The 15,145-nt window shown below is 41.1% G+C and overlaps 1 protein-coding gene across 1 annotated transcript in view; it reads left to right on the forward strand.

Annotated features, from left to right (window-relative positions):
* The first annotated feature begins 12,891 nt into the window (after positions 1-12,891).
* The window catches only part of gabbr2 (gamma-aminobutyric acid (GABA) B receptor, 2), a 161,047-nt gene continuing 158,793 nt past the window's right edge, over positions 12,892-15,145 (forward strand). Inside the window, exon 1 of the mRNA XM_041053758.1 lies at positions 12,892-13,206. Coding sequence (XP_040909692.1) covers positions 12,892-13,206 — 315 coding nt within the window. The remainder of the gene's footprint in view (positions 13,207-15,145) is intronic.

A 15,145-nucleotide genomic window follows, 5' to 3' on the forward strand; every position in this document is an offset into this window, starting at 1 on the left:
GGTTGGCTAGGTTACTTCCAAACTGCTTCCCACAGCAGCTCTTTGATTAACTACTCAAAATTATGATTAGCCTTAAGCATTTTGATTTTTTAAAACATACTCTTTGAATAAATTTGGTCCCTCTTAATTTTATTTTTTTGTGCTACCTTGTGCTCAAAAATCCATCAAATGTGAAGGAACACAGAAACAATCTAATTTACAGACACTGAATTGATTTATTTCAGTGATGGTGAATGAAATACGATGATGAGACTTCATAAGGAAGTGTTCCTCCTTTCACCCATCTCGTGTGTGTAACCTTAAATTGCAGTTTTTGTCAGTGTTATAATGGTAAAAGGTTTCTCATCTTTTGTAATGGATGTATTGTACATGTAAAAGGATTTCAATCACATTAGTCTCTGACACGTGAACACACACAGTTCGTTTCACTTTCTCTACCATTCCTTTCAATGGAGTTTGTGCATGTTTTCACTTTAAATTCACTGAATGGCATGGTCGCCTTAAGTGCTTGCTCTGGGGTCAGGCTCTGTGTCTCTGTAAAGCGCTTTGAGACAATTTTGATTGTGGAAGGCGCTATATAAATAAAATTGAATTGAATTGAATTGAATTATAGTGTTTCTTGCAGAGCTTCAGAACCCCTCTTCATATCCAAGTCTGGTGTCTGCACATCCTCCACTGGACAGGGGGTTATGATGATTCTAAGGGGCCTGTGAATTACAGGGGCCCTAAAAATAATTAAAACATTAGGTACATTTTTTTTCTGTGGTAAATAATTAACCTATCATCATTAATAGAATATTTTATTTACAATATACTCTTAAAGCTAATTGTGCCTTTTTCTTTTATTGTTTTTGGCAAAAAATAAACAACATCCAGAGAGCCTTTATCTAGTGTTGACTGACGTGAGTTGGCATAATTACTGGGGGTCCTTGGGAATTTAGTTTTTTTATTATTATGAAGAAAAAAAAAGAAAAATGATTAAGCTCTTTTCAGTGATAAGAATTCAAACGCTGTAATTAGTTTTCCACATACTGAAACAAAATCAGCTGCTTAAAACTTTCACAGCTGCTTCTTTTCTAGTTGGTATGCATGTTAAAAAAAGCTGATACTGATTTTATTCTTTTGTGTGATATATCATTCTATAGATGATAATGTTAGTTCATTTTAATTGAGGAGGTTGTTCTTTAATGGTAATAGAATTTCCCATTCAAAAAATTACCCAAAAAATTTCAATTAAATTGTAAAAATGGACTTTAGCACATTAAGAAGAGCGTTTATAGTGAATTCCGTTGCATGCATGTCTGTACCCTATTATATTGTCAGGATTGGTGTAGCCCGTGGTAGGGCCCAATGTGTTATCTTTTCACGGGGGCCCGAAACGCCCCTGCGTCACCCCTGCCACCAGATCCCAGAATTTTAGTCTTGATGTGTCACTATGGTGACAGGTACTGTATGTGGTTTTCTTTCTCTACCAACATACTTTGACGAAGCAAGCACACAAAAGATGTGAGAGAAGACATGGAGACACAAAATCTATTGAGTGGAGGCAGCCAGAGGCACACCATGGAGCTCCTGCCAGAGAGGAGCCAGTGAGTGAGTGGCAGGTGGCCTGGCCCCAGGGACTCCTAATGAAGAGAGTCTGCCTGCCAGCTTATCGATCCAGCCACATCAGCAGATCTGATGCTTGGTTGACTGGCAGACTGGTGGGGGGGGGCTTAATGGGCATCTGGGGCCACATACAAAGAAGATGGAAACGTCTGCTTAACAGGTGTGTGTATGTTTGCATGGGAATGGTAATGTTTATGTTTTGAGGGGGTGTTAGAGGAAATGTAGACTGTATATGGTGGCAGAGAGCACTCATACCTATATATGAGTACCAGTAGAAAGTAGAAGTAGTAGTAGGAAGATGAGGCAGAAGAGACAACAGCTGTCCGCCTGTCACATTGTGACACACCATTTCTAAGCCACTGTCCAGCATAATCTATTCACACATACACACACACGCACACCTCTGCCATCACAGCTGCTCCTTCAAGCTCATTATTTCTGGGACTGTCAGCTTATGGCTTGTTGTGTTGGCTGGGTAATGCATTTTAAGCCCAGCTATCAAATATGAATGAAGCACTGACTTCCTCATCTATCTTTCATGGCTTTCATTTGTTAAGCTATTTGCCTGCGAAAATATTTTTGGATGTTCCCTTACTGTCGTGAATACTGTTCTCATGAAGCAGCAGTAGGTCTATTACAAAACTGAACTCACCGTTCTGGTTTGTGTGAACATTATTGTTCAGGGGGGTGGGGTTGGTTCAAATATTTGTGTGAATAGGGCTTTATAATTGTAACTGTTATTAGAATTTTTCATTTCACGGTTTGTGTGACATCATGTATGAATCTGTATAATGTTCAATACCATGCTGTGTCTAGGAGTGTGAATGCACAGTTTACTGTGTTTTCATCTGCATGTGTGTGCTTGTCCGTTTTAATTATGGTCAGTGTTTGTACGTATGTGCGTGTGTTAATCTGTAGGGCCGTGTGCCAGGTTGTGTGTGCATGCATGTGCATTTGTCCGTTTGCATTTTCATCCATTTCTATGCGAGGGTACATGGACACATACATTTTACATGTATTCTATATTTGAATATGTTTACATACACAGTTACAGCATCTACATTTTAATGGAGAATATCACTGCACATGTATTATGTAATTCCAATGGCCTGAGACAAACCTATGCATAAAAGAAGACCTCTCTTCCAAAATTGAATAGTAGATACTTCAAAGCCCTGAGCAGCTCCATGAAATGTGAAAGGGGAAAAATATTCAAGGTGATTATAGGAGCATCAAATGGAAATTTCTCACAGATAAGGAAATTGTCTAAGAACAGTTCACAGGTCTGGCATCTTGATGATAACCCAGATTTGAGTGTAGCTCTCTGAGGCCTGGTTTTGGGAGAAAGCCAACCCTCTTCAGATCATAGGGACTGTCCTGGTTTTGAGAAAAACACATACAAGACTCCTGAGACTGAGCTGCGTTTCTGAACAAGTGCACATGAACTTGAGGCTGCACTCCACAGTTCACATTGCTGGGCCATTAGGATGAAGCCGCCAGCATTGCACAAGCAATCACTGATCAATACACACATTGGAGCTCAGAGAGGTTGGGAATCTCCTGTGTCCATTAGCACAATCACTGGCGAAGAGAAATAGAAACTATATCCTCAAGTGCTCTTCATTCATTCACCCCATGGAGCCACCTCTATCATGGAGAGCCACACCAATCAGCTCACACATATATAAATCACCCAATGGCTTTTAAGCGTGCACCTCTTTGTCTTTGGAGGATGGAAAGTGGTTGTGTATAATTAATGCTGGTGGGGTGGGAGTTGAGGAGGAAGGTCTTGGAAAACTGCTGTCCACCCCTTCCATCTCTGAGCTCATGCGCTGTGGGGCAGCGCATGCACATGCATCAACGTCTGCCATTAACCTGATCCGGAGAAATGCCCGGAGATTCTTTTCCTGCGCCGCTTTTTTTTTTTTTTGTGCAGCTTATTCTTCATCTCTCTATCTAATTTCCCTCCAATTCCTTCTTTGAACTATTTGCTCTCTTTGCCCTTTTCTCTATCTCCCTTTCACTCTCCTGAAAGTGTCTGTATTATCACTCTGAGTGAAAGTCTGCACTTTTGTGTGTGTAGAAGAATGGGCAAGCATGCGATGAGGGTGAGAGTCTGAGAACTTTGGCTCTGTGTGTGTGTGTGTGCATGTGCCTGTGTGCATGTTTGTCTGTATAAGTCTGCATACTTCTCATACCCACTAATTAGAATGACAGTTTTTATTAATAGTTTGGGGCTAATGTGCGATAGCGTGACTCCAGCTTTCCTACGAGCTCGTTTATCCTGCTCTCTTGCCACCTCGGGCCCTAATTATCAAGCTGATGATCTGACATCCGACCACTAAAACAGAGACGACACATTGACATATTGTCACTTCCGACTTTAGGCTGGACTTCTTTAAACCTGAGGTTATGCTGAATTCGGTAGACTTGTTCCATCTTGTCCGTCTACCTTTAAGCATGTCCGTAAACTGTGTGGAGTCCAGATTATGAAACTACATATATTAATAGATTCCAGATTTCCCACTCTCAGATTATGCTCATAATTCAGCATGCCAGGGGTGATTAATCAATCTTAGAAAACAATAACATGACAGCAGACAGTGGTTGTCTTTCAGAATGTATTTTCAATTCCTCTAACATTAGGGTATCTTCATATTTTTTCACATTGTTATAGTGGGTTGGGTCAAGTATCCACAAAGTATGATTCAGACACTACAGTTTTTTTTTTGGTACATGAGGAATTTTAACGGGCATAGATCCAAAGGATGTCATTTTGAAGACGGGGTGGAATGGAGATAATTTCCTTTTTTGTCTCAAGACACAAATCATTGCATGGACCACTCATGCATGTAGGATATACATTATGTTTTCCCGCAAATCAGTTGTATACCATTACACTGTACACAATATTATGAGGAAAATATGTATTTATCTACCTATCTATATTTGCTCTACATACAAAATCTTCTCTGTTTTAATCTTATTACATTCAGCCTCCAGACATGTGGAATTGCTGTTGAAATGATCAGGCTTGCTGTAAAGCAGTTATGCTGTAGATGACATTGGAAACATTCATTGTAAGTGTGATTATGTAAGACATAGTTCTTGCTATTACTAGGACTTGACAGTAATCAAAATAGTGTCCTCCCACAGCACAGCCGCAACTGAAGCTCTTTTGAAGGCAGTGGCCTACTTTACACAGTCTCTTCTCATATTCCTGATTTAATTTCAGAATGGAATAAGAAAGGTTATGATAACCTTTTCTGACCAGGACAAATGTAGCATGCCCATTCAAGATTATCTCTCTAGGGTGCACAGCAGAGGACATCCTTTAAATCAGAAACATGCTGTGTGCATCTCCTGTCCATTCTGACACAACAGTGACCCTGGAAATCCTGAGTACACCCTGCTGTGCTACTGTCACTGTAGTAGCTAATTTTATTTTCTATGGTCCTGTGTGTGTCAGCAAACTAGCCACAGTTTGTGCCTCTCATGTTTTTGCATTTGCCACTTTTGTGGTGATGATTAAATTCAAGTCACACAGCTAAGCATCTGTTTCTTTTAAATGAATGAATACCAGTCACACTTTGAAAGCCCCTGTAGGTCACAGGCAATACTTGCTGCTGTTTTGGAGACATTTCAGATTCCTCAAAGACTCTTTTTTTTTTTTTTTTTTTTTTTTTTAATCTAGCATGAAGGTAAAATATTAAGTTTGAGGCACACAGAAGAAAATGTTACTTGTTACCCAAGTTGTAACTCTGTTTCTTAAAACCAAATCAAAGCCTGAAGTGACACCCCCTATTTTAGTGGCATGTATTAAAAATATGAACAATTATCATATAGTATGTCAAAAAATAATTCAACATATAATAAAATATATGAATTAATAGAAATATAGAGCTCAATATAGTGCTTCAGCTCATGTTGGGTGCCTGTCAACTTGGTTATGTTGTTGTAGGTTACCAGAATTGTTCTATGCACCTGCATGCTAATAAATATATGAAAGCAACTAGCTGCTTAGCTAGCTCCTGTGAGCAGTAAGGCTAGTGAACAGCGCCTCAGCAGTGCATCTTATGATGCGCACGCGGCCTCTATGAAAGGAATGTCACTTCCGGTGACCATCTTTTTTTTTTTTTTTTTTAAGAGAACAAAAGCGTTAGGTCGCTGCCATTGTCATGCCTGCGCAGTCACGATGCCATGGAAATTTTCTTTACTGTTCCTGCCACGGAGTTTTTTTTGTTTGTTTGTTTGTTTGTTTGTTTGGTTTTATTTTTTATTTTTTGTTCCAGCTGGATAAAAGAGTTTTTGAAGAGACGGGAAATGTTTTCTGAAGAGCGGTAAGTTTTGACAAATGACCAATTACTGTTACAATTGTGAAAACAGTGATAAGGAGTTTGGCAAGAGGCACAAACCTGTGTTAACTTTATTAGCGACGTTAGCCACAAGTAGCTGTAGCATGAGTTACATAGGTTTAATTTAGCTAACTGGTTTAATAACTTTCTCGATATGCTTCAGAGTAAATATAATGGCGTTGATGACTCACTTAAAATAGTACATTTTTGGCAGGTTTTCAGCAAGCTAATGGGACCACGTTTATTTATCAGTGTTATCTGTATTATTTGTGTTGTTGTAAAGGTGATTCTAATGTTATTGGGTAGTGTCCATAGTCCGTATAAAAAAAAGTGTCATGTATATATATTTAGCATTTGTACAAAAGTGGTATAGCAGGGATATCAGCATCACCCCAACCTGTAGCTCCCATCTCCTTTGAACCCAAAACAGATCTTAAAAAGTTCATTAATTATGAAAAACTGTGACCTCCTTTGTTTCGAATGCTGTTGTATCTTGATGTTTGTGGCAGGCTGAATTGTGTATGAAAATGTAATTTTTAGAATTTGGTAATGTTATCTACATGCTAGCTTACTGAAATAGCTGGAATAAAATGTCTGCTGTGAGAAAGGTCATCCATGTTAAAGCCACACAGGTGATTTTAATTATGATAAGACCTCCTCTCAGGACTGATTAACATCCCCCTCACCTCCTGTTAAGATGGGACAAGTTAAACAATCCTGGGCTGGAAGACATTTTCACATGTTACAGTGGGAAATGCACAGGTGTAAATACTAAAAAAAATAATGATTGCTAAGCTCTATTTAACTGCTTCATTTTCAAGGTCCTGGTAATGTGCATGGTGGCTCACTGTCACACTGTCAAGGCTTACTTGAAAACTTTAATAGAACAGAGCCATTGTTAGTGCTATTAGTAACACCTGTGCTTTTCCTACTATGACGAGTCAGGCTGTCTGCTGTGAACAAGGCCTCTCAATACATGTGGTCTGGTGACATTAACTAATTCCTGTTCACCTTCAACCTGAGCCAAGTCTAATTAGCCAGAATAACTGAAAAACGCTTGTGTGGACATGCAGGGTCATTAACCATGAACCATCCTGAGCCTGTAAGAAAGCTGTGTTCTGCTGTTTGTCTATTTATTTTGTAATATTTTGTGTTTGGTTTAAATGCATTTGATCTTGTATTTGTAGATGGCCAGTGGATAGTGAATTGATGGCGATATGGGGAAATCTGCAGCTGTCTTCATGAACATTTCAAGGTGAATTTCTTTTAGTGAACATGTTATTCAAGTTACTAAAGAGTCTTTAAGCTGTGAACCCAATCTGCTGTGTAGCTGTAAAATAACACATTCCATGGCCTCACCATGACCTCTGCTTATTCTCTTTACTACACAGAAATGCATGTTGCTGTGAACAGTTCTATCTGTGACAGATATATAAGAAAAATAAATACTCTTAGCCATTCAATAATGCGTGATAATTAGGAGACTTTAATCTCACCTTGCTGTGTCATGTGATATTTTAATTTCAGAAGTGGTTGCATTAGTCACTGCCACTACTCAGTGTGCTTCTTTAACTTCCACTACCACAAGAGTCCATCTGCCATAAGTGTGTGATACTAGTGTTTCAAGGGGACTATATGATGTTTGCTTGGGTGTGGAGTTTTGTCCAGAGACTGTGCCACACAACATATCTCACCAAAGGAGTTGCACAAACTTCTTTAGATCATGACTTGATAAAAAATCTCATTAAGAAGCTCCATTTCCAAGCACCCCAACAAGGCCAATGTGAGTCATCCCTCTTCTTTATCCCAAGGGGAAATTTCCTAGTTGACAGTCTGCAGTGTTTTCATGTTTTCCAAGCTCATAAAACATGCATTCACCGCCGCCATGCATGGAACACGCCCTGTTGAAGAATTGCTCCTCAACTTGTTGGTATGCATGGAATTCACAGGACTGTGACTCCAGATTTTGAAACCAATTATTCAAATAGCTGCCACTGTAACTGGCAGGGCAAGCGTGTCGAGAACAAGGGAGAGAAGCATCTCAGATCCATAATAAAATGTTCTCTGCTGTAGAATGGAGTTACTTGTCTACGCTATTTCGAGATAGTCTGTTGTCCTTGGCTTGGAGTTTTGAGATCAGTCATGTGTGAGATGACTCTGAAGCAAGGTGTTGATCTGGGATAAATGAAAGTCTGTTCTAGCTTTTACTCCTAGTTCATATGTCTGTTTGCTAAGAAGATCACAGTGAAGCATTTTTTTGTGTTCAAGGATTTGGGATGTGATACCAAATCAAACTAATCCTCTAGAGACATAAACATAACCCTGCAAAATGTCCCGCTGTGGCCAAATAGTGAATTTGTCGCTGGATGTATGGATGAACAAACCTTTCCTTTCTTCCTCCACTCACTCTCCAGAGAGTAGTGTGATCAAGTGTAGTTCTAAGAAAAAGAAACATTAGAGAATTAGTTTGCATGAGTCATCTACTCATTCCATAAACAACTCTCAAAAGGTGTACATGGATAATCCTGCCGTGAGCAAAACCATCTGAGCGATGAAATATGAGAGCGTCATAAATATCATTTTTCATTCATCCTGTCCTGAATACCTGGCATTTATAATTCATAGAGCATCTTGTGGCGTATTGTCAGAGTTTTGGTGAGGGATGTCCTCAGGCCACTCCATTAATTTCTATTAAACGGGGACATGTGAGCCATCTCTGTGCGGGTATGTGTGTGTGCATGTGAATTGAATGATGCATTTATTAGTCTTTTTTTAAGCACTGGGTGTCAGGTGTTTGGAAGTATAATTGCTTAAAACTTGGTTATTTCTCACTTTGTTTTGTATTGTTTTCTAAAAGCATCAGTACCACAAGACAAAAGAATTATAGTCAAATAAAAACATTCACACTACCTGAAAGCTGATGTCTAAGTTTCAACATGAACATGGTCATTGGAGTCATAATATAAAATTTCATCTCTGATTGCTCAAGCACCAACATCTGCATAATTATTTCACTGTGTGCCCTTCATACCACACAAGCATGTTCCAATTAGTGGTGATATATTGGCTTGACATCTCGTTTAGGGAGGACGGGCAGATTGCAGAGCCATGATTGAAAGCTTAATGAATGATTCATAATCTGGAATGAAAAGAACATTTTCATTTGGGTGTCTGCAACAATCATTAGCTGGACACGTAGCATTTCTACATTGGAAAAAACTGTGTGAATTTAGAGTTGCTGATTGATTGTACCTGGAAATGTGTGTAGGTACTCTTTAAAAATAAATCCCATTCTATGTGCTCATTAAGAAACTAATTTTCAGAGCCTTTCATTTCCAGTTGAACTGTAGTTTCCTCACCTTGCGATGAAAGGTTTTTATTTGCATTTGGATGCAGTGTTCTACTCCACACTGCTTGTTATCTACCTCATGTTTCTAGTTCGCTGCTGTCTGGGTGCTGGTGGAATGTTTTGAGCAGGGAGGGATGTTTTCTTGTGCGAAACAAACAGATGGGACGACAACTTGACCTACTTCTTCATCTGGACCATCCTGAATAGAGAGGAATGACTATGGAGAGGTGAATGAAAATAGAGCAGTATGATGAATTTGTGTGGATGAATACAAAGTGCAGAAAACACAGCTGTTTCTTTTTGGTTAGCCTCACTTTAAAAAAAAATTGTGTTGACCACATTTACATGCTTTCTGTTTGTGCTCTTCAATTGCAGCAAACTTTTCTTCTGTCTTCCTGCCAGCTGTTCATACCATAAATAAATTAGGAACCAGATACAGACAGGTCAAAACATAAGTCTAGGATCGTGTGCATGGAGCTTGAAATAAATGACCTGTGTCTTAAAGGCCAAGAGGGTCAGCTCTGCCAGACCAACCATGAGGATTGAGGAGATTGGCTGTGTTACTGGAGGGGTGGAAATCATATTGTGGTTAGGAGTATTTGCTCTGCAGAAGTTACATCACAGTGCCTATTTCCTGATAGCAAAGTGAGTTCATCTTGAAAAATTGAAATGCTCGCAGATGGTGTGTTTCATAATTCCTCATATGCTGACATCATCCTTTGCATATTGATTGAACATGAAGACTTGCATCCTGACACCTGTATTGCAATTTGAACTTCAATTTGAACACCTTTCCTCTCCATAGGGTGGGAAATATGGAGTGATACAGCCCTGGTTCACTTCTGTGTCCACACGGTGATCACAGCAAGGCGGTCTTTGGGTCTTGTGCCATATCATCTTGAATAGGAGGTAAAAAAAACACACACACACACATTACATTCCTATTTGTGCTTTTATCCAGGAGCTTTTTAAACAAACCCCCTTGACACTGATTGTAATTGTGCATTTGATATAATTGCGTAGGTCAAACTGTATGTGCGTCCGTTTTGAAATACAGTTGCAACTGATGACTTGAAAGGCTTTCATATTTTTCCCACATGTGGAGAACAGTTACCCCCTGGCAGCATATTCTGTTCTCTTCCCACGCCTCTTTAACAATACCATGAATTGTGTTGCAGACTATTGCAATAATTGCCTGTTTTTTGTTTGTTTTTTTTGGACCACGGTGCCACAGGAGACAGTAATCCTTGCACACTGAGACATGAATAAAAATGTGTATACTCTGCCCTGGGGAAGTATAGGTAATGGACTGAAGGACAGTATACAGCATAAATGAGTACACCCCTCCTGAAACCTCGCAAATTCAGCTATCTCTCTTTACAAATAAGACATATTTGGGGGTCCATGTAATGTTCTGGGAATGCTGGTGTATTAATTCCCAGTGAAGCCTGTTACTACTCGGACTTTGGAAGAGATCACTCTCAAAATTATTAAAGGCCATGTTGCAAAAATGAATGCATCCTCCTGAAAGTTACAAATGAAAACTTAATAAAAATGGTTTCTGGTGCCATTTAAGGGCATTTGATCACCTTCAGGTCGCTGTCATAAGTTTTCACCTTGTGATGGGGTGAAAGATTTTTGATGAGAAAAGTGCAGGAGAGTTGCAAAACAAGTGCAAGCTTGGGAAAGCTAAACTGGAGTAACTCACTGTTTCATCCCACACAGTATGACGCAGCCTGCACAGAAGTGGAATGCCTGGTTTGTAGAGAAAACCAAGGCTGGAAACGAAAGCACAAGAAAACCTGTATAACCTTTGCCAAGGCCCGTACTGACTGAGGTGAAGATTTCTGTATTGGATTCATTTATGCTGTGTACTGTACACATGTCAACAGGAGGAGAGGGCAGGTTCAGCTTTTCTGTTTGAGTTCAGGACCATGGACAGTACAGAGGCTTTCCAGCATAGATAGCTCGCTGTCCATGGTGCTGAAATTCTTCCGATTTGTGGCTGAGAATCCACTGTCTCACAGATATTTTATGATTATTTATCAGTGGAGATAATAACAATAGTCATTTGTATACATCCACAATCTGGTCCAGTGGCTGGATAAAGTTCACTTGTGCTTTGAAAATGAACTTTTCTTGGGACCTCCTTAAAATAGGACACCTACTGATGACTGAACCTGACTCCAGTCTATGTTTTGGCATATTTTGCTTAACTGCTTGCTAGATGGCTTGCTTGCTGTTTATGAGACTTTCCGCTAAATCAAAGCTTATGCAGAAATTACAAATCAAATTACTTTCATATGCAATACCCATTCTGAATATTTATATAGGCCTATTTATTATTCGTCCTGGTGGGAATTCTCTTTTCATCCTCGGATTGAGACGCACACAGCCAGCTAGTGTGTCTTCTTAGGATGCTCACGGATACTTCGGCAGGTACTGCAGGTTACACAGCCAATCAAAGCCCAGCTTCCTGTGGGAACAATCCCGCCTTCCACGAGGGTCAGCATTTATAACGAGTCTCTGAAAATATAGCTCGAATAAGTGTTTTTCTTTTTGATGTGATTGTTATGTGACGTGCAGCATAACAGAGCTATACACATGTATACAGCCCCATATATTTTGACTGCTCCATGCGTGTCTGAAACGTCGTCTGCCTCATACAACATAAAAGCCCAGTAAATCACCTTTGGCTGTCAAGCCACTGATGAGTCTGCCCTGCACAAAGCCTATGCAGCCTTTCCACCAGGCTGTTGTATCCCTCTCCCTCTCCTCTCCTCCCCTCTCCTCCCCTCCCTCGTTTCCTCTCCTCCTCCACATTCAGTGCTCCCTCTTGCGCGCACGGTGAGCAGCAGCAGCAGCGACGGCTTCAGCGCTTCTCTGACGCACCATCGGAGATGAGCATCCCTGTCCCGCGGGCTGTCAAGGAAGACTCTCTCGACATTTCCCCCTAGGACATCTGCGGTCAGGCTTTCAGCATCAACTCTGTTAATTTTTAGTTAGTTTTCCGTACCCGTTCGTTGTCTTGTAATTTGTCAGATTCGGCGCTGCGTTTGGCAGGGATGCCCGCAGTTGACATCTTTTGGCTGGGAATTTACTTCGGAGGTGATTTCGTATCCGCAACAACTGTCAACGAGTGATTGATTTCCGTCTACACCGAGGGGGGTAATCTCCGTTTTCGGGGCATCCTTCAGGACATTCTTGTGCTTAAGATAAGTGGTTTAAATCAGAGGTGGAAAGGTGGGGATTGATCAGAGGGCTGTTTGACAGGAGGAGACCGTGGATAACGGATACCGAGAGGCAGTAGCTCTCCCTCTGCAACGCAAATCTCTGCGTCCTTGAAGTATTCTTACAGACGGACTGTTACAGAGTAGAAATATTTTCACAGTTTGCAGTCACAATCCGTAGGACGAGTTTGCCCACTGCAGGGGCTGTCGCGGCTTTCGCGTCTGCTCTGTTTTAGAGATACGATTTCCTTGACGGGCGGGCGTCTGAGCATCCCGGACGAGCCCGAATTTGCGATGCCCAAACAGTGAGAGTACGGCGGGATCTCATTTGGTCACCCTGCGCGGTAGCATGGCTCCAGCCCGGAGGGACTGCAGCGGCTGGGAGATGTTCCTCCCGACGGGATGCCTGCTCCTCTCTGTTATGCTATTTCACCCTGCCCTGGCCAAGGTGTGCAACGACCGCACCAAACACGGACAGGACAACAGCTGGTTCACCAGGGACGGGGAAAACTTGCCCATCATGGTTCTTATGCCCATGAATGAGTCGGCCCTGATGAGCAGCATCAGCCAGGGGATCGAGCCGGCGGTCCAACTGGCCATCCAGCACATACGGGAGTCCAGGAAGTACTCGTTCTCACTCATCACCAAAATCTACGACACCGAGGTAAACACACAGACTGAATCGTTTCACTAAGCCGCTGCGGGGCGGCCCAGGCGTGTTTAAAGCAGTTGTAAGCTATATGACTTGGGTGTTTGTGTGTGTGTGTGTGTATGTGTGCTCCTGTGTGCGCGCGTGTGTACATGTGCACGGGTGTATGCGCGCGCGCCCGGTGCCCAGCAGCGGTCCACACAGTGTGCGTCCAAGGGGAAACGCTGGGTTCTGTTATGTTTGGTATCTGCGCAGCCTCGTTGTTGGCGAGCTTGTTTTCATTGCGCAAAAGTCAACTGCTGGCGCCTTTTTTCTCCCCTAAACGATAACGCGGCGTTAGTGCCCATTTCCCCATCTTCGTCTATGTCACCGCTGTCGCTGGCCGTTGATAGTGCATTTAAATGTATCTTGACATCAGAAAGCACTGCATCACCGGGGCGCCCCAGAGCCCCACACTCACAGCCTCCCTGTATTGGACGTGTTAATGGTTACCGCAATCTCAGGATGAAACAGGATGATAAAGCTGTCTGATAAGAGGCTACAAATGTCACTCATCGCACGCGTCACCCAATTTTATTATGTTTATTATATTGTTTATTATTTGTTTATTATATTATTATTATTATTATTTTTAATTAAAGCGTTTCATTCGGTCTTTTTGTAATTGGCGCTTGAAGGTGTGTGTATGACTTAAGCTGGCTTTGTGCTACATAGATTTTCAGTCACGAATCCAGCGTATCTTTTAACGATTAAAGGGACTGGTTCTCGTCGTGCCTGAAGATGGCGGTAATTGGATATGCGATTTCTTCTGCCTCCTTGCACCCTCGAAAGGAGCCGAATCTCACAGCGTTCTAGCTCCAAATTAAGATCTGTTTATTTGATAACAATAACAACAATAATATACCACTCCAGCTCAAGTCCTCTTGAAGTTCAGTCATCGCTAAATCTCTGCGAGCTTTGACAATGTAGGCCTGTTCTCCATAATTTGTTTACACTTGAATCATTTGACTCAGTCAACAGTACTTAGAGTGGCCTTCTAGGCTTTAGTGATTTACGTGCTTTTGAGGACACAACATAGCTGTGGAGTTTAAAGCTGCAGCATCATACAGACATGTTTGGATGTTGATAATTTGACAGAGTTTTTAACAGTCCAGTTACAAAAACATCAACTTGCTACTTGGATAAATTATTACTATATTTATAATCTGTTTTACAATGTTAGGTGGATCCAGATTTATCTGGCTCTGTCTATTAAACATCTCATGGTAACGCCTGGCCCCTTTTGTCTTAAATTGCAGTAATTCTCTCAGTTTTTCCTGTCCAGCACTTATCAAGGGTACTGTATGTGCACAGGTGTGTCTGTGTGAAACAGCACACAAATCTCTGTTGACAGAGGTAAGCCCTCACAGGCGGCATGCGCTCAGACCATGGGATTAATATGCTCTTATGAGAGTTATGATTTTTCTCCTTCTATTCCCCGGGGAGAGAAAGATGAGCTAGAAGCAAGAGGTCAGTGGGCCAACATGACAGCCGCTCACTGGGAATGTCTGATAGTGATGCCAGCTTTCTAATACTGGCAATCAATGGAAACTCATGAGAACAGTGTTATTTAATGACTTTGTGGTCAAAAGCTAAACAGTGGCACTGCCAATTCAGTGGTATTTGACATTTGTTTTGTACACAGGCCAGCTGAAAAAAAAAAAAAAAAAAACTGATCATGTTTTTAGAAATCCCAAAATAAAAATATTCCATGCCTGCACTAAAAACCTGCAGTGTTTTTCCTCAATAAAAATGTTGCTCAGTGCACAGATAAATAGAGAAATATATATGATCAACACTCTTTTTCATTATTCTATTAGTGGCAGACCTTATAGATGTGTATTTACTTATAGATGAATTGTGAGGAGGAACGTTGACCAGACTTGGACTGTGAGCTCTGGCTTTAATAACTCTT

The sequence above is a fragment of the Toxotes jaculatrix genome, chromosome 13, assembly GCF_017976425.1.
Source record: "Toxotes jaculatrix isolate fToxJac2 chromosome 13, fToxJac2.pri, whole genome shotgun sequence".
Classification (NCBI taxonomy): domain Eukaryota; kingdom Metazoa; phylum Chordata; class Actinopteri; family Toxotidae; genus Toxotes; species Toxotes jaculatrix.